The sequence below is a fragment of the Bremia lactucae genome, linkage group LG1 (genome assembly GCF_004359215.1).
Source record: "Bremia lactucae strain SF5 linkage group LG1, whole genome shotgun sequence".
Taxonomy (NCBI): Eukaryota; Oomycota; class Peronosporomycetes; order Peronosporales; family Peronosporaceae; genus Bremia; species Bremia lactucae.
This window is the reverse complement of record NC_090610.1, coordinates 8,677,986-8,696,700: the sequence shown is the minus strand read 5'-3', so window position 1 is coordinate 8,696,700 and position 18,715 is coordinate 8,677,986. Positions and strand designations below refer to the sequence as shown.

Sequence of the window (18,715 nt, the reverse complement as noted above, 5' to 3'; positions counted from 1 at the left end):
TCAGCCTCTGTATGTCCGTGAGGCGAATGCTCGGGTCCTGGCGCACGACAGGACCTCTGTTGTACGCAGATAGGTGCTTTAAACAAGGTTACGAACGTCAATGCACGAGTCAATGTCCAATACATACCGCCAAAAGATACAGCGGCGGGGATAGCTGCACCAAAATGAGTCGCAACATAACGTAGGTGCAAAAAGCGAGTGCAAATAAGCAGGACGTGCACTTGATTTAGTAATTAAACAATCTGGCTTTCAAAAGTGTCCCTGCTTAATCCAATACGGCAAAATTTTTGAGACGATAGCATTGCAAGACTACAGTCAAGGAAGCAAGTTATGAATGGCATCGCTGACCATACGTAGTAATGCGTGAAATGCCGAATAATCGGTTTCCTTGGCAGATAATTCTTACAACAATGAAAATACATCCCTTTTCTGTCAGCTGTTTTGACTTCAACAGTCAAGTTCCGTTTTGCAATTTTCTGATTCAATTGGTATTTGCTGGTCGCAGAACATTAGAAGCTTTCATCTATCGCATCTCCGGTAGTTTCATTCGGCAAACGACAGGAAAATTGTTTTCTGAGACGTGAACATATTAAAATAGTGGTCTCGATTACCATATGAGTCCTTATAATTTAATACTCAAATTGCAAATGAGATAAAATTCGATTACGATTGGAATAATAAGGTAGTCCTTACCAAATACAAGGCTAAAAATCTGCTTCAACGCCAATGTTCTAGTATTGCACAAGGATTTAAGAAATAAATAACGATTTTTACAAAGAAGCATGCTATGTCATTAAAAATATATTTTTCTTCGGGGTCTCTAAATTAAATATGCTAATTAACAATTGCATAAAGATTATGCCACAGTGGCATTCATTAAATCATATATAGCCAACAAGCTGGCCGCAAATCATTTACCTGAATAAGTTCAAGTTTTACAATATTCTAATGGGTTGCTCAGTAAACTTTCTGTCAAAGCACAGACGAACCCGAGTACTTAATTACATCGTTTCCTTCAAAGTGCTAAATCTCAAAGTTTTGCTGTAGGAGGCAATAACTGTCACTGTCGTCCATTAATCTAGTATCTTTTGCGAAAGATAAATTTCTATTATTGGTTTGCAATCCCAGCAAGCAGTTTGAAATGTATCACGTACGGTAAATAATTTTCTGAATATCTCAATGAATTGGGCTGTAGAACGTGACTGGCGTGCGCGGAAACTTTCAAATCAGTTTGATAAAGAGACGAATTGCGAAGCTGTCCTCATCGCAAAGGCTTCAAAAACAGACTAAAACATAAAAGAGCGTTTTCGTTTGCGATCAGCACGCTGCTAAATACAATGCAGGACGCAGAAACTTCATTTTCGTCATTTCCAGTTACTGCGACAGCGAATGGTCACGAATATACCCGTACTTAAAATATCTGCCGTCTGCTTCCTATCAAACAATATGGCCCGCAAGAAGGTTGACTTTCGAGAAGTATTTCAATCGATCAATGAAAAGTATATGAAGGTCGTGTGTAAAAATATTCTCCTAGATTTGCAATCGTGTCCACCTGTCTAGAGAACTGACGAAGCAAAATCAAAACAAAGACATGATTATAAGAATAGTGGTCGTGTTGATCATTCTGTGATGAGCCACTTCCTGACAAACTGGCGATTTAGATGGAACGACATTTCGGTGTCACATTTTACAGTCACTAATATCGAACAACTACAACAAGACCATGATTTCCGTCAAGGCACACACCAATTGCTACCGGTAATAATCACCAGATTCTAGCTTAGTTCCGAGCTCCTTTTCACGACAAAGCTTCCGAAAGGCTTTTAAAACAGAAAACGCTTGCTGACTCGCAAGCTTTCACCACATATTAATGAGCCGCTATCCTTTTGCACCAAGGCCCGTGGATGACAACCTCATGAGCTTGATGTATCAACAAAAGCTCGCACACCACCTCCATACCAAAGCTTATTGGCCAACGACACCTTTTCTGGCCTCAAAAGGTCCGAAAGATGCGTCCGATAAACTCAGTTTTTTGGATAAGCAAGGTGACTTTCGCGTCAGGACTTTAAATCTATTAAATTTAAGCAACTCGGCTACCGATTGCTCTACGCAACCTTGTGCTGAAGCGTCGACATATTCGCCGGTAGATCGACGACAGATAAACAACGTTTCAGAAACTTTAAAAATTTACGAGCGCTTGTGTGAAAAAGCTCACAAGATTCGCCGCCGAGAACAATGCCGGACCAACCAGGCGCGATATCGTGACAAGCAGAGGAACGCAGAGCAGCAGCTAAAGAGGAGCGCCGAGCAGTTGCAAGAGGAGATGACGATGCTACGACGTCGGTATCGGGTCTTAGCGTCTCTTGAAAAGAGCAATCAGAGCTCATGGAATACTGTATCGGAAGTTTTTCGACTGTTCGATACTACCTTTCGATATCCGTGGTGCATGACCAGCACTCACGAAATGATTCACCATGCGGAAGCGCGAACCATTTTGGGCATTTTGAAGGGATCATTTGCCCAAGATGCGGCAATGGGAGAACTCCGAGGCGTTCCTACATTGCTGGAGCACCTACTGTGGTTTTCGCAGTCCTTTGGGAGCCCACGCGTACAGCTGCAGCGCATTGAACGCGTCACATCTGATATCATGGCTGCCCGTGCGAGAATAAACTTGACAATCACAGAGATCACTCTGCAACACGTCTTTTTTCAAAAAGAAGAGACAGTAAAGGAAGCAACCCATGAAATCAAACGGGAATTGTTGTATGAGCGGCTGTTGGGTCAGCGACTAGAATGCGATTGCTCTTTTCACTTTCTGTTTGATGACGACAGCGATCGAGTGGTGCGTCTTGAGGCTACTATCGACTTGACGACGCCTTTGTTTCGAGTGCTTGGAAGTCTCAAGGACGTAGCGACGATACTTTTTCATTCGCGGAGAGTGTCGATGGGTTTATTTTAGGAACAGGCACTTCTGATGGAATTGGTTGGAAACGTTACCCTTTTATACTAGATTTAATATAAATACGCAAACAAAATCGTCAACGTTTTTTTCTCCGCCAAATTGTAAGAAAAAAACTCTTGGTATTAAAAAGTGTACTGCGACATAAATTTAGCAGTCACTATGTACATTGTTAATAAAGCGATAGGTTGAGATATACGAGACCTTTGCACAATTGACCACGCGTATGAAAAGGCCTCACCCGTCACTTTGATGCACACTCGTTGTTAGTCTCGCAAATAGAATGCGATGTATTGATAAGTCTTCTCACTATTCGCTAGTAAGTCCATATACAAATAATCTCTCGCTAGTTGACGCATCCTTTCTAGCTTCCTGTCGAGCTTGCCAAGTACGAAGAATTTACTCAGTTTTTGGCTGTTGCAATGGTAGAAATCCATACCTAACCAAAATAAAAATGGTAACAATTAATTTACTAAGACTTTATCGAGTTTGCAATAGTTTTGCCAAGTGAAATGTTTGAAAGCACTTATTTAATACATAAATTCTGTCGAAATTTATGTAGATGACGCCACTCAAGATAAATTAAAATGACGAGCTCCAAGGTGCATACGGAACATCCTGTCCACCGCTCTCGAGCAACTCTAATCACGTGCTACGTGACTTAACTCTTTATGAATAATGTAGGACCTAGAACAAGTCCACAAGGACCTCAACGTATGAGAGACACAGGCTTTAATCAACAGTATATTTTTCATCTCGAAGTGCTACGAGCTCACATCCAATTGCGTGCTTGTTTACCACTTTGTAGAGCGTAATGAGTCGCATGGATTCCATGGAAAAACGAGTAGAAACTGAGCTTAAGCAGGTGGATGGCCCTGTAAGTGGCGCTGACCTGCGAGAATTTCAGATGCAGCAGTTGGTAAAGCTTCGCGCTATAAGAGGTGCGACCAGCATGAGCTACTCACGTACCATTAGTGACAAGATAAGGGCTTATATTCTTTGCGGACGTTAGAAACGATGCAGAAAGAAGGATCGAGTTTGGAGCAGCTGCGCAAGGAGCGCGATGAAGCTCGCAGTGAGCGTGATGCCCTTTTGAAACAGGTAAACAAACTCAACTACCGTGTGCAACACCTCAAGAAGCACGTTCCTGTACCGCTATCCGCCGATATGAAGCTGTAGACAACACCCGACATACACGTTCTAGTATGTATCTCGCGATATTGAAGTGATATTATTTCACTTAAAAAGCTTAGCACCATTAATTTTTTGCGGCTATTTCGCGAACGCAGTAAACATTACTGTGCTTTTTATTTAATTTTTGCTGCTTAAGCTTATAACGCGCTCGCTTCTCTCTACCAGCGATTTCATCTCTTTAATATAAAAGATAAATCTTATTGTGCGACGCCATGGCGCTTCAAAAAAAATCGTAAAGCATATTTCTACACCAAATATTCTGTTTACGCGTCGTGAGCACAATCCGTAAATATAAAATGTCACGAAACAAAAAACTGCAAGCGTAGTCATTTATTTGTACTTCTTATAATTTATATTTAATCGCATTAAATATCAATTCCTATTTTTAACCAATCCAAAAATGTCATCTCTGTAAATAAACACTATGTAGTGCGAGCGTATCTTTCTAGATACCTCGCGTAACGGATGAAGCTAGCCGTCATCCCCGCTTATGTGAATGCCCTCAGGGACATCTCATACACAAGGGTGGGTTACAATGTGACCGCACCCATATCAGAGCACTCACTCCCGGTCTCCGAGAAGGATTATCGGCGAACAAAGCAAGAAGCTTTAGATATAATCACTTTTAACAAAGTAAAGGCAAGCGAACGCGAAGGACAGAAATGTAGAAGGGCTTAGGCGTCTTAGCGAAGTGATATATTGATAGCCAAAAGTGTAGCGGTACTACTTAGCTCCTTAAGTCAAAGGAAAAGTCATAGGCTCAAAGAGCCACTTAGCTCTTCGGAATCAAAGAAACGACTCATAGTGTTGCCAAGCTCATAGATTTCGCCCAAACGAAAGAGTATTTTTATTCGTGAAATCACACGGCAATTAGTGCCAACAGTATGTGCCTCCAGAAGGCTTCTGACTTCTAGCGATCACTGCGCAAGCTTTGGAGAAGCATATACCGCTTCAGATCAAAGAGGTTGCTGAACTTAATTAATCTATGCGTGTTTAATACATTTTTAGTACGCCATACTTAGACGCTAATTACTAGATTCGCAATAACATGAAAAGATCATATCAGGTGGCCGACACGTGTCGGCCATTACAAAGGCCGTGCTATATCATTGGACGCAGTGTAGCTGGTCGGCGCTCGGCAGTGAATCATACTTTTGCCGCATCCTTAAAAGGTCATTGAAGACCAGTGGGTCATCACGTCTCGAGAGTTCATTATGCTAGTAGTCACATTTCTAAGACGATTTCTCATTATGAGGGCTTAGTGAGATCACACTGTGGTTGAGTACGTCGTTTTCGACGCCTTTTAAACACTTAATTGGCGAATTATCAAGACCTTATTGGTATAATACGACGTCCAGGAGATAAAGCTTAAGCCCACTTGCGTGCCTCGGCCTTTGTGTTGTACTTCTCATTGTCGCGTAATAACAATCAAACAATGAGAAGCGTTTAGAACCCTTAGCGCCTCATTCGCATTATTCAAACATGCATCGAGATGCGCTCTGTCAGAAAACAAAAGCCTGACATAGCCACCAAATGCTAGCATTACCGATGAGCGCATTATGATATGGACAATAAGAGATGATTGAGGATAATATCAAAATGGCGAGATCTCACACAATGTAAAAGAGTGGGACAGAGGCGTTATATATCTTGATAAAAAGGTTAACTGTTAAGCCAACAAAATTTGGGCTAAATCTTTACGTATGATGTATATATATATATATATATGTATTTATTCATGCAGTTTTATAGCTATATTTATTTTTTTGATAGTATGATACGTTTGTTGCGTGTTACAATACTTCTAATCTATGCTTTATTCATGAGTATTTAATGTCATTTCTTCTTTATACTCTTCCGTTAATATTCAATACATCCGATGCGCTGCAGATTTGGTGACTAAAAAGTCGGATTCATAATTGTTACGTAGAATCCATTGAAAGGAAGGCACGCGGCTCTTTATACGGGGCAAAGATTGCAACAACATAATTATTTATACGTATCAGTGAGAAAAGGTACACAGCTCATTATCTTGTGTGGCGAAGTATGCAACAAAATAAATTCTCTATGGAATACAGAGAGGATATACATGAAACGTTATTTAAAGGTCACCGTAAATCTTGCAAGGGTTTATAAGTGCCAAAGAACGGCTAACATACTTCTCTTCACAATAAATTGTACATGCATCTGTCGCTCTCAAGACAGAGCTACCCCTCGTCCGTCATGAAATATCTCCGCGCTTACCTCCGAAAGGCACGCTTCGGTGCGATTCGTTTCCGGAAGAAGCCTCATAGGATGCACACGCATCCCACTTCAGGCAGATGGATCATGTATGCATTGCCTTGACGGTGGAATACACGAGACGGGCTGATATACTCGGGCAGCAACTTTATATTTGCTCACATTCGTCACTTTATGCTAAATTGATTAACCGTGGATTCAAAGACTAAATCGTCAACATTAATGGAAAGAGCGTTTAATCTTTTATTTTAGTCAACATTTTTGTCTCTGTTAATGCACCGCATCAGCGATAGAATCCTGTACGAAACGAATTTACTGCTTCTCGATCCAGCAGGAATTTGTGTGCTGACTCGATCATTTTAAGTGAGCCAGGTGCGTTTTGCAAAGATATAATCTCATCTTCAGAGAGAACGTTATTGCTTTCCCTGGTATCGTCATTGTGCATGCTGAGTATATCGGTATCTTTATTATCGTTGTTTTCTTCGATGTTGATTATATTAACATCGGTAACCTTGACATTGACTGGTGAGTCAATTTGTGATAAGTTTGAGCCACATTGGCTTTTCTCAAGCGAGCCCCCACTTGAACGAGAGTTACACTCTAACAAGGTGGGTATGCATAACTTGCGTAAGCCATTTTTCGAGGAATAATGTATGCTTTATTGATGGATGCACCGAATTGCTAAGGGCAAGCTCTGCCATCTGCAAAAACTCACTCCAGCTCTAGAAGAGTAGACGTCTGCTCGAAGTAGTTTTTCGAGGACACGATTTGCACGTTCAGTCTGAGCATCTGTTTCAGGATGGTTCGATCTTAGCATTTTCAACCTTGGTCCAATGGAACGGAAAACAGATTGCCCAAATTCTGCCGCAAGCCGGGGATCTCGATCTGAAATCAGTTCACGGTTCAATCCATGTTGTCGAACTATCGTGTTGATAAAGACATGAGCACAATTTTTAGCTGTGGTCGACTTCAGGAGTGCAAAAAGATAAACAATCTTGCTTAATCGATCTACGAGAACAAGAATACCGTTATTCTTGTGAGCGCCTTCGGGAAATTCGAAGACGAAGTCCATCGATACGAGCTGCCAACTCTGTTGGAACAGGTAGAGGTTGTAAAGGAGCACGGATGGAAGGACTAGGTTTTTGCGATGACAAACCTCGTAAGCACTTATGTACTTGCGTGCGAACTTATGCTGGCAAGTCCAGAAGAAGTCGACACTTAGTATGAGGTAAGTCTTCTTATGTCCAAGATGCCCACTATTTCTTGCATCGTAACACTCATACATGATGCGCAATTGCAAATAATTGTGAGTGAAAATGACGACACGAGGTCTGTGAGAGCAATGACTTTACAGTATACTTTTGCGTGTTGCATACCGATTTAAAGAAGATTGATACAATGTTAACAATTATTTTACGTTTATTGTGAAGAGGTAATACGTAACACCTTCAAAAGCTTTTTTAAAGGCTTATTAATGCTTTCAAGTAATGTTGACGTTGGAACACTTGAATTTTTTTTGAAGCATTGGGCTTATCCACACTGTTGGTTGATGCAGCCGGATTAAAATTAGGCCGGCACGAAAGCGCACCAGCGACAACATTAAGTCGTCCGGGGTAATATTCTACGGAGAAGCTATACTCCGCGAAGAAAGACAAGCATCTCTTCATTCTTTGCGTTGTGTGGGCTATGGCCGATGCATCTCGGATTTCTCAATTTAATACAGAAAAATCTTGGTCATAGCTAAATCTCCAGCCTATGTTCTTATGGCGAGTTGAAATAAACATTCAGAGGCTGGGATGGTGCTCGGTGGCTCACAATTCGAGACCTGTGGGCCATCTATTCACTTTGGAGAGAGGAAGCTTGTCACGTAATATCACAACATTCAGATTTCGAATGCGCGACTCATTTCATAGATCTTCTGTGTAATTTGGCTTATACTACGTGCCAGACCGCGCAAATAAATATAAGATTGACATACGTTTAGGTGTTCTAGTATTGGGTAGAAATTTATGTATTCAGTTAATCGTTATTCATGAGTGAGAAATAAACACTTGAACTAAAAACGTTAATTTTTCGGCTGAATAAACAATATCTGTCCAATCACGGCGAATTGCTTTACACTAGAAATTCGCTTATGTCTTCGATATATAAGGAGTTCCTCAACTCAACCCATCCATTTTTTAGCCAACCAAAAGTCATAACCAGAGCCTATCACATCTCATTAAATATATCAGCGTCGAAACCTTCGTGCACGATCAGCAACGTTGAAATCACCGCGCACGACTAGCAACATCAAAATCTACCGTCAATCATCCACCTTCCTGAAAAATATAAATAATAAGCCTCCTGGAATCAACATGGATCTCACTTGAGGATGGTGAACAGGCCATTAGCACCGCGGTATTACCTGACGGCTTTCCATTTTAAGTTGTGCGGTCCAGAAAAGCTGGAAATCGTCCTGAGAACGAAGTGCGAGTAAAGGTTTTTAAATGGGAGAATGCTGGTATTTATCATGACCCAGACGGCCCCGACAATTCGAGGAAACGAAGCCATAAGTGTCTTTGTGTCCTTTTCAGCGTAAAGAGCAAAGAGCTTGGACGTTAAAAATATATAATGGCGCTCACAACCATGACCTTGTGCACCTTAGTGCATATTCTGCCGTACGCAGGCTTGGATAAACTGCACGTCAGCAGGTGGCTTCGCTTCACAATGCTCCTGTCTCTCCTAGAACAATTTTATCAATGCTTCAATTAGATGACCAATCCATCCGTGCTACAGCAAAATATGTTGACAACATCACGCAAGCATTACAAAAGGAAGATCTTGCTGGGCGAACCCCTTTAGAAGCTTTGCTAGATAACCTGTTGCTAAGTCCTCGTTTAATTTTGAGTGGTTTGACATCAATTAGCCAACGCAAAATAATTACAAAGAGAGAATCAAGTTTGATAGAAACCCTAACCATAAAAAAGTTTTTACTTTCGTATCGCTGCCTGTATTCCTCGTGGACATCCCGTGTAACGGGGCACTTCGACTTGTACTGCTTCAGTACAAATCCACTTAGCACTGCTTCAGTTGCGAGTGGTGCCCTACGTTATTTCACGTACACTGTACGTGCAGAGGAAGACTCCTCTTAAAGCAACTAGCTTTAAGAGGGCGAAATGAAAACTGTATTAAATATAGTTAAGTGTCTCTTGTTCTATCTTTGTAAATGCGAACTTAATTATAATCTAATACTAAACATGTAAATGATTTCTGATCTCTATCTTATCTGTAACTCTCTCTTTGATTACTCCCACAGCTGATTAGTCGGCGGAATAAATAGGCATAATGGTCTCTACCTATTTATGGATAAGAATTCTGAATATTACTATATAAAGTAATATCCTCCAAATATTATCTACCTTTTAGATAATATTTTAATTAACAACCTTTAAGTGTTAATTTCATGTAACGATACACCCCGTTACACCCCGGATGTTATCTAAGCTACAGCGCCTGCGGAAAATAGTGTCGTTAATTTAGAAAATGGATGATCGACGGTAGATTATGATGTTGCTAGTCGTTCACGGAGATTACAACGCTGTTGATCGTGCACAGAGATTTCGATGTTGATGTATCTAATGAAATGTGACGGGCTATAATTATGACATTTGATTGGATATAAATGGATGGGGTAAATTAAGAAAAAAAACGATAGTGAGCAAACAATACTCTTAAAAAAACGAGCCTTTTTTTCAAAACATTCGCAAAACGCAAAACGAAATATCATGATTTGTTTCAATTAACTGTCTGTAGAACGGACACTCTCAGAAGTATTTTTTTTTTTAAATTAAAAGGAATCGCAAATCCCGCTTGTCAAAGCTGCTTTCTAAAAAAATGGTCAAGACTGGAGAATGTGAGCAACATCGATGTGCTATGGAGCTCAACGTTGCGGCATCTTTAGCTCAATCAGCAGCGGAACAGCCGCTAAAGACATTTCCTGATAACACCTCGTCCTTTTCGAAGGAAGACATTGCTTTGAAAGCTCGTCTACTGTCGCATTTTCGTACTCAAGCCATTTTTTAAGAAGAGCTTGAGCTAATCACTGCGTTTTTATTGACATCGCGCACTTCACAGTATTTATTGTTACGCAATCTCCTGTTAAATCCCAAGATCGAATGTTTTTTTAGAACTGTTGCAATTCGTTTTACGCGTCATAATGGCAGGACACGCACAGACTCACGCTCATGCATTAGTAAAGCAACATCCAGAGCTTGAGACGTGCACTTTTATTCAAAATACATCCGAAAATTGCATTCTGTATGAGCAACAAGAGAGTCCAATCAGATTCTCAAGCCTTTCCGTCCAATTTAAGCTACCAGAGGCTTTTCACGTGTGTTTAGCTACACAGTATGGCAGTATCACGCGTCTCAAGTGCGAAGAAGTGTGGCATGGGAGTCACATGGCCTACCGATGTCGCACGTGTGGGCTCTCGGACTCGAGTTGTATGTGTCTTGCGTGTTTTGACCCGGAAGAGCACGAAGGACACGACTATCGAGTCTATCAATGTTCTTCAGGTGGTTGCTGCGACTGTGGTGACCCCTTGGCATGGAAAGTAAAAGGATTTTGCAAGAAACACCGTGTCCAGCCTACGAAAACGAGCTTGAATGAACCACTAAATAAGACCATGACAGTAGGAATCGAAGAAGATACGACTGTGCGACTTGTAGTGAAAAGTGTCATGCTTTTCTGTGTTCAGGTACTGATAGAAGTCCATGCGGCATGTAGTTACCCACTAAGTAGCAAGCGATTTAACTTTATCGATCTTAAACGATCATTACCGAAAACTGGACAACTTCGTTCGGTCTTTTCATCGGCTTTAAAGGTGCAGATACATCGACTTGAACAGACGCTCTCGTGGTTACAAATGCTCTCAATGAGCTGTGAATATTATCGTATCGTGATCTCGGAACTGTTTTTTAAAAAGGTTTCAATGGAGTGTAACGAAGTTGACACAAGAGCAAGTGTATTTATCGTCGAGACAACAACATTCAAAGATAAAGTCGAAGAAAAGACGGTTGGAAGCCACAGTACAGGCTCGATGGTGATTCTTGATGTATTTCTCAAAGCAGGTGTCTTACTTCCGTCTAAAACAAGTGATATCCTTGGCGTATTGTACCTTAAGCTTTTGTTTGATCAATCGTTTAAACAAAAATATACATGGCACTTTGTAACGTGGTATCCGTACTTTATTGACTTGTATCTATGCGCAAGCGATGAGAATAATGAAGACGGTATGCACAATCTCTCTCGCTTTGTTGAGCGTCTGTTTTGTCAATTGTTTCATAGCGACACACAATTACGTGAATTTGAAACAATGTATGCGTCGATGGGTTCCCCTCTAGAGGAAAACAATGTTCTTAGCGCATGTCAAAGTCATTTATTAATGCATTCGACTCCTGTACCAATGCATTTAATCACGTCGTCTTGTCTGGAAGGACTGATGGTGTTTCTATTGAAGAAATTAATTGATTTGTTTCGAAGTACGCTTCAAACCATCACGATTCCTTTTCAATCGATACTGATACGTGGAACAAATGCCGCCAAGTCTGGAGAAAACACATCGATTCAAAGCACAGAAACAGCATTTAAAGCGCCTCAAGCACACCGAACTGTGCAAGTTGTCGACTGTGGACACAATGTGTTTAAACAACGGATCTATGCACGATTATGCTCGGATTTACGAACGCTTTTAGTGCATCCACAACTCGCGGCTGACGTTTAATTGCACTCGTTTATTGAAAATAGTTTCAACAATTGGGTTGTCAAGGAAGTTTCCGTATACGCGCATTCGATAACGCTATTTGAATTGCTACAGCAAATGAATCTTCAGACTCGTCAAATCCATCAACATATTGAATACGAGTCGAAGAACTGGACATTTGCTTTCGTCGTCGAGTATGAGCTCAAGTTAATACTCAGTGCGTTTTTATCAGGCATCCCTGTGTGTTTTACACGTGACGTACGATCAAGGATGACAAGAAGGAACGAAGGAAGAGCTAGAGGATTTCAAGGAAGAAGTCTGCGAGAAGTAATTGAAACAAACCCGTTTCAACCACTCTGGCTGGCTCAAACAATTCTAAAACCTGTGCGAATCGCCTTAAACCGATGAATAAAGCACCATGGTCCGTATGACGTTGGATCCGATGAATCAAGTCCAGTTTCTAGCAACCAAGTAGCCACCACTACTTCGACGCGTATGCAGCTTATAAAGGACCATGAACAAGGCACTGGAGGTGCACGTGCTAAGAGTCTGCACTTACCATTACACCACATGTATGCAGCATTAATTCACACTTTATGTGGAATTGTGCGTCCTCAAACGCTAGAAGAGTGGCGGATCCTGCTGGATATACAGACGAGAAAGGATGATTCCTCGCAAGATGTTGCGTTTTGGATTGGTGTCGTCGATTTTCCGCTTCAAGTGCTTTTATTTAAAAGAGAAATCAAAGCTGGTTTGTGGGTACGTAATGGCGCAGGAATGATGCACCAGCTCACTCACTATCATTCAAAACACTGGCGATACTTTGGTCTACATTTAGATTTGTTTCTCTGTCAAATGGGAGCAATGTTTCTTCCTCACAGAACCTTTACACGTTTGTATTTTCATCAAGTACCGTTTCAGATTCCAATGTCGACTCTATTTCAACGAGAAACAACATCACAACACCGCACAAGTTTAAAAAGTAGTCGTGAAAAGCGTCACGCACTGAATATGGTCGAAGAAGCATTGCGTCTGTTTCTTCAATTGATACTAGCTCCTGTGAAACTCGCCACACCAACCTCTCCGGAACGAGCAGTCGAGTGGCTTCTTAAACGCAAAATGATGCATTGGCTCACTCTGGGTCCATTTACACGCAGTGAAGTACTACAGCGCTTGGATATGAAGCTAGTTGAGCAGATTTAAGCGATTTCCGATCACAAATGGGCTGAGCTCGAAGAAGAGGAAATTCTTACAAAGGTGCTTGAGAGTGTTGGCGTGTATAAGGATCCAAGAAACCGTTCTCCAAGTCCTCGCTCGACTCGAAGGAATAGTCTTGGTAACTATGGATTAAACATGAGTGGCTCCTGGACACTTAAACCAGAACTCTGGGACCACGTGTCGCCTTTATTTGAGTGTTTTACTCCTTTCGAGGCCCAACAATGTGAACAGAATATGCGCCAACATCGTTCGTGGAAGCATCACGTTATTTTGCCGCAGCTTCCGCGTTTGATGCTTCCGAACGTCAACATGCACACAGAATTGGCCAAAACAATGTTAAATTCATCGTATTGTGCCAGTATCTTGTTTATGATTTTTTTTGAAAAGTACAAGGAAAGTTGGGCGCGTCAGGGTTCTGATATTGAAAGGGGTGGTTTGAATGAAAATGTCTTGCTTGCGGCACTTGATTGTCTCTACGTGGCTGTCGAAATGATTCTTGAAGACTCTCTTGATGCACCGTGTCCCGTGATACAAAAAGAGGCGAGTAATTGGACGTTGGATGAGATTGCGCAATGTTTTCAAGAAGAAAGTAGTTTGGCAATGAAATTATGCACGGAAATACCATTTGAATGCCGACATCAAGACGGCAGTGATACCAATTGCGCGCATTCCAAGTCAAGCTTGTTATCATTACTCGTGTGGTTCAAGGAATATTCAAACGAGATGGAAGATGCACAGCCTATGCTTCAAGTTATTCTCGAGAGTATTGCACGAAAATCCTCGGGTTGTTTGCACTATCTACAGGCGACATTACGAGGAAACACTTGTCAAAGCATTCCATTAAATTTGAAAGACTTGACTAGTAAGAGCGTATATTCCGATGAAAGCAATGGAGAAAATGCACACGACTTGAAAAGTCGAGTTAAAGAAAAGATCCAACGACGACAAGAGCCGATTCTAGACCGAATCAAGTCGCAACAAACCAAATTTCTATGTGCCAATAGTGAAATCGTCGAACAAGAAGCTCAGAAATGTAAGCACCAAATGACACTCGATGCCGAGAGTGATAGTGATTTGAATGAGATAGAAGCTGTAGAAGACAATAATGAACACGACGACGCGAGGGAGGAGTGGGGATTCCCAACAGGACAAGTCGATCTTTGTTTGTACTTTGACCATGTTTCAATCGCCATTGCTCAGATCCAAGAAAATAATCGACAAGCACGACGACGGAGAAGACGACGACATGGCAGTACTACGGCCAAGAAGGATACCAAGGGACTAGATCCTGCGTCTTTCTTGACGCAAGAGTGTGGTTTATGTCGATTACCCTGTAATGGCAACTCGCGTGACGACACTTCCTTTGGCTTTGTCGGGATGATTTTGCCTACGAAGATGCGGCAAATGGTTCAAAATAGCTCGCATACAATCTTTAAGAACGTGAGATCAACGCGATTGTCTCCAGAACGTGTACTTGATGCGACAATGCGTGATTTCAGGCATGTTGAGATGGCAGATTGCGTCATTTGGAGCTGTCATCACGCGATTCATTACTCGTGTTTCGATGCGTATATCAAGTCACTTTGGAACCAACCGCATGGTTTAGAAGCTTCCTTTCGTACCAAAGATCGATTGTTAAGTGAACGTGATATGGAGTTTAGATGCCCCATTTGCCGCCGACTATCAAACTGTTTAATTCCTCACTTACCACTGTCCAAAGACTTGCAGATGTATCAAACGAAAGGAATAACATTTCCTGGCGACGAGAAAGAAACGTTCGAGATAGATCAAAACCCTTTCAAATTCATGCAATGGCTTGATTATCAAATGAGGTTTCGTGACGATTGTTTGGTAGGTACACAACGGCATTCACAGACTCCAAGTCCGTGTTTCCGCCAACGTTCTCAAGCAAACTCCTGTCGATTATCGGATGCAAGAAGTTTTCAAAACGACACAAAGAACATTGAGCGTGAAATCAAGACTTTTTGCCATGCCATTTCACGTTGTTCGATTCGTGCGCCACTGTATCTTTCAACGCTCTTGACGAATTCGATGGAGGAAGTAATAGCAATGGATTCAACAATCCAGCAGCTTTGTTCCAAGTGGGAGGCGCAAACGTCAACGTGGCAGGTTTTAATGCAGTGTTTTGAAATCCAAGTGCGTATTGTCGCCCGCGAAAAGACCTCGTTACAGACAGATTCTGTGGATTCATTACAGTCGAGTTCCATGCGTCAACTTGCTTCGATAAGTGCTGCTGCGATTGCGATTTCATCACGGAGTACCGAAGCTGTTGAACACGCTAACGACAAGCATTTTAAGAGCGTCATGACGCGTTTAAATGGACTTCTTTTCGGACAGTATGTATTGTATGAAGAAGCGCAAGATCAAGGGCGTTTCAATGATATTCCTTTATCCGATCAGACCATGGCAACATTGATTCGTACTCCTATTCTATGCCACACACGTTTATTAACGTAATTTATGATGCGAGTCATGTGGAGACAGAGTCTAGATCCTCGCCATTCAAACAATGGAAGGACTCAATTACTTACGGAAGCGTATTTCTCAGCGCGTATTGTACTTACAGCACAAGTCTTGCAAGCTCTGGTGTATCTATGTATGCATCAAGAGGAGATTGATCAAAATATAAATGGAATTAATGACAACGAAACACTGGAGGAAATGCATGACTTTAACCACGTTCAATCGCTAGACGATGCGTCTATGTGAGTCTATTTACTACTCGCACGAACTCGTTTAATCAATCGTACAAAGTGTCAACGAAAGCCGAGTTTCGTTATTCTTGAAGAGCGTGTGATGGCATTTTGTCTCCCAGTAGCTCAAGAAATGCTCGTCTTTATGGACGTACTACTCCCACTTTCATTCAATGACGACGACAGGACTTACGTTTTCAACAAAAGTTCATCTGAATCGCGTGGAGTCTGCGAAGAGCTCTTTTCTACGACACTAGCACCTTTGACAGCACTGGATATGTAGGCGGGCACGTCGCAATGCGGCCACGCTCTACTTAGCACACACCCTAGCACAGCGAGGAAGCGGTTTGCACCTGCTTCTCTTGCGTCAGTATCCAGGATTGTGTCTGTAATGTCGTGAGATTCTATGTTGTTTTTCAATATGTTGTGCAATGAAAAAAGGTCATAATGATGGTGTGGGTGAATGTACCCAACATGCTCAAGTGTGTGGACTTGGAATCGGAGCGTATTTATTGCTTCGAGCATGCACGGTGATTCTCTTTTTAGGTAATGAAAGGCGGTGTGTCTGGGACAGTGTATATGTCGACAAGAATAACGAAGAAGATTTGTATTTGCGTCGTGGGAAAACATTGTTTCTAAACGAAAGTCGCCGCTTAGCACTCGAGTCGCTCCTCGTATCGCACACGTTTTCCCCAAAAACAGCAATTTTGCAATGGTCGACGGTATGAAGTCCATTACATTATTGTATTGTACACCTCTTTTAAACGGATCTCCGCATTATGGTTTTGATTTTCGAAATTGTGATTTTGTGAAAAAGAAGGTGATATACAAATTAGTCAACAACTTTCGCGCAACATTTAGTTGCGGAGCTTAGAGAACCCCGCCGACAAAGGCTGCAACTATACCTACAAGCATCGGCATTAAACAAGAAAGCTGCGAGCTGTCGGACGTTTCAGTTGAATTGAGCGACGAGTCACTTGATGCTGGACGCACAGCTGTCAGCTTGGGGAATGAGAAAGAAGTAGGAGCTGCCACGCAACCTTTCGCGTTCGACATGCACACGGTACAAATTTGCGAGTAAAGCGTGCGGTTACAGCCATACGAAGTGGTCGCACACGCTTCGCTGTTTTCATAGCAATTCGGATTAGTCGATGTCAAATCCTTAATATCCGGAAGTGGCTCCATATTCGAATTATTGCCGCTAATGACCAGGTCATTATACATTTTTACCATCGCAGAAGTGCGATTTGCATTGGCTTCCTGGTCGCCAGGATTTTTCCAAAAATCAATGGATTCTTCGACATTAAAGCCAGAACCGGTATTTTTAGCTTTAAATTCTACGCCCCCATCTTGGCAAAAGTCCGTGTAATTTTTGTACCCCAATTGTGTAATCCCCACAAGATTATCCAGATCCAAGTACCCAAGAATCTTATAGCTAAAGGAGCAAGTCTCCCCATCCGGTTCCTTGCCCATAGCACAGAGACCACTTGGATACAATGCGCGACTCTCTTCAGTCTTATCTTCACGTAACTCCTGCGCACAGGCACCTGGATACGAAAACCAGTAGTTTCCTGGATACGGAGCTCGTGGGTCGAGTGTCTGCAGACCACAGCCAACCATAGGACCAATGTGCATTGCGTCATCGAGCCCATAATAAACCTTGCAATCCTCCGAAAGCGCATCTCCTACGTCTGTGCACTTGCCTCCATCCATGGCCACGAATTCACCATACTCGGGCGGATTGTGCTTCTCATAGAACTTGATCCCATACGATGGCTGCACGATTGTAATTTCATAGAATACAATGTATTGCATTTTATTCTTCCGTTCGCACTTAACGGAATGTTCGTTCACATTAATCCCTTCTGCTTGCACGTACATTAGCACGCCTTCGACGGTCGCTGTATTGGCCGTATCAAGAGAGCTCTCGTACGTTTCGTTCAAGGTCTTCCCGTACATGGAGAGCCACTTTTTGGCGTCTTTATTCCACACGGGGGCGTCTCCTTGGACACGGGCTTGGATCGACGTGACTGGTTTCATATGCCATGCACTGCTGTTGCTGGCCGTGAGTGTATCAGAATTTACAAAGGCAGAAGTGGACAAGGAGCCGTCTGTGGGGGCGGCCGATACTGTTCCAGGGGACGTCGAAGAGCTATTCGAATCGGTGAGAGAAGTTGCGTCCGTGGATTCTTTGCTCACTTTTAAGGAAAGGTGGGCAGCACTAGTAGCCGCGCTTAAAGGAATTCCTACTAGAAAGCACAAGACACGAACGTGACGCCACATCTCGAATCGACTTGGTGGTAGCAAAGTGGATACTTAACTGAAGCAAAGATTTGCGTGGATAACAAAAGATCTGAGTTTTTTTTCTGGTTTTGGGTTCTACGTGTGCGAATTAGAGTATCTATTAAGAGAAAGGGTACATTAATTTGTGGACTCGATGGCTTCGTTTACATTTTGTGGTAAAAGCGTTGAGATTTTTTTCTTCTATTTTTACACGTCACGCCACAATTTGTGGAATGCGAGATTGACTATCTTGTATATGTAGCGCTGCGATATATGTAGCGGAGCTACTTAGCTCCTTTAATCAGTGGAAGACTTTGTGTAACGGGGTGATGGCCGAAACCTATTTGAAATTAGTTAGAGTAA

At 42.1% G+C, this 18,715-nt stretch overlaps 6 protein-coding genes across 6 annotated transcripts; 5 read left to right on the top strand and 1 right to left on the bottom strand.

Annotated features, from left to right (window-relative positions):
• Positions 1–1,870: 1,870 nt before the first annotated feature.
• Positions 1,871–2,959, top strand: CCR75_002918 (uncharacterized protein; the record flags this gene model as incomplete). The annotated part of the gene is made up of 1 exon (XM_067961015.1): positions 1,871–2,959. One exon carries the CDS (start codon positions 1,871–1,873, stop codon positions 2,957–2,959), a length of 1,089 nt encoding a protein of 362 aa, XP_067820174.1.
• A 587-nt stretch (positions 2,960–3,546) lies between these two features.
• CCR75_002917 (uncharacterized protein) lies at positions 3,547–4,360 on the top strand (the record flags this gene model as incomplete). The annotated part of the gene is made up of 4 exons (XM_067961014.1): positions 3,547–3,615; positions 3,644–3,673; positions 3,768–3,900; positions 3,972–4,360. 4 exons carry the CDS (start codon positions 3,547–3,549, stop codon positions 4,136–4,138), a joined length of 399 nt encoding a protein of 132 aa, XP_067820456.1. The 3' UTR covers positions 4,139–4,360.
• A 5,910-nt stretch (positions 4,361–10,270) lies between these two features.
• On the top strand, positions 10,271–10,459 carry CCR75_002916 (uncharacterized protein; the record flags this gene model as incomplete). The annotated part of the gene is made up of 1 exon (XM_067961013.1): positions 10,271–10,459. One exon carries the CDS (start codon positions 10,271–10,273, stop codon positions 10,457–10,459), a length of 189 nt encoding a protein of 62 aa, XP_067820167.1.
• A 133-nt stretch (positions 10,460–10,592) lies between these two features.
• Positions 10,593–15,833, top strand: CCR75_002915 (uncharacterized protein; the record flags this gene model as incomplete). The annotated part of the gene is made up of 4 exons (XM_067961012.1): positions 10,593–12,152; positions 12,204–12,521; positions 12,552–13,293; positions 13,342–15,833. 4 exons carry the CDS (start codon positions 10,593–10,595, stop codon positions 15,831–15,833), a joined length of 5,112 nt encoding a protein of 1,703 aa, XP_067820168.1.
• A 3-nt stretch (positions 15,834–15,836) lies between these two features.
• CCR75_002914 (uncharacterized protein) lies at positions 15,837–16,085 on the top strand (the record flags this gene model as incomplete). The annotated part of the gene is made up of 1 exon (XM_067961011.1): positions 15,837–16,085. The coding sequence occupies one exon, from the start codon at positions 15,837–15,839 to the stop codon at positions 16,083–16,085; it is 249 nt and encodes an 82-aa protein (XP_067820169.1).
• An 854-nt stretch (positions 16,086–16,939) lies between these two features.
• On the bottom strand, positions 16,940–18,352 carry CCR75_002913 (uncharacterized protein; the record flags this gene model as incomplete). The annotated part of the gene is made up of 1 exon (XM_067961010.1): positions 16,940–18,352. The coding sequence occupies one exon, from the start codon at positions 18,350–18,352 to the stop codon at positions 16,940–16,942; it is 1,413 nt and encodes a 470-aa protein (XP_067820457.1).
• Between the last annotated feature and the right edge of the window lie 363 nt (positions 18,353–18,715).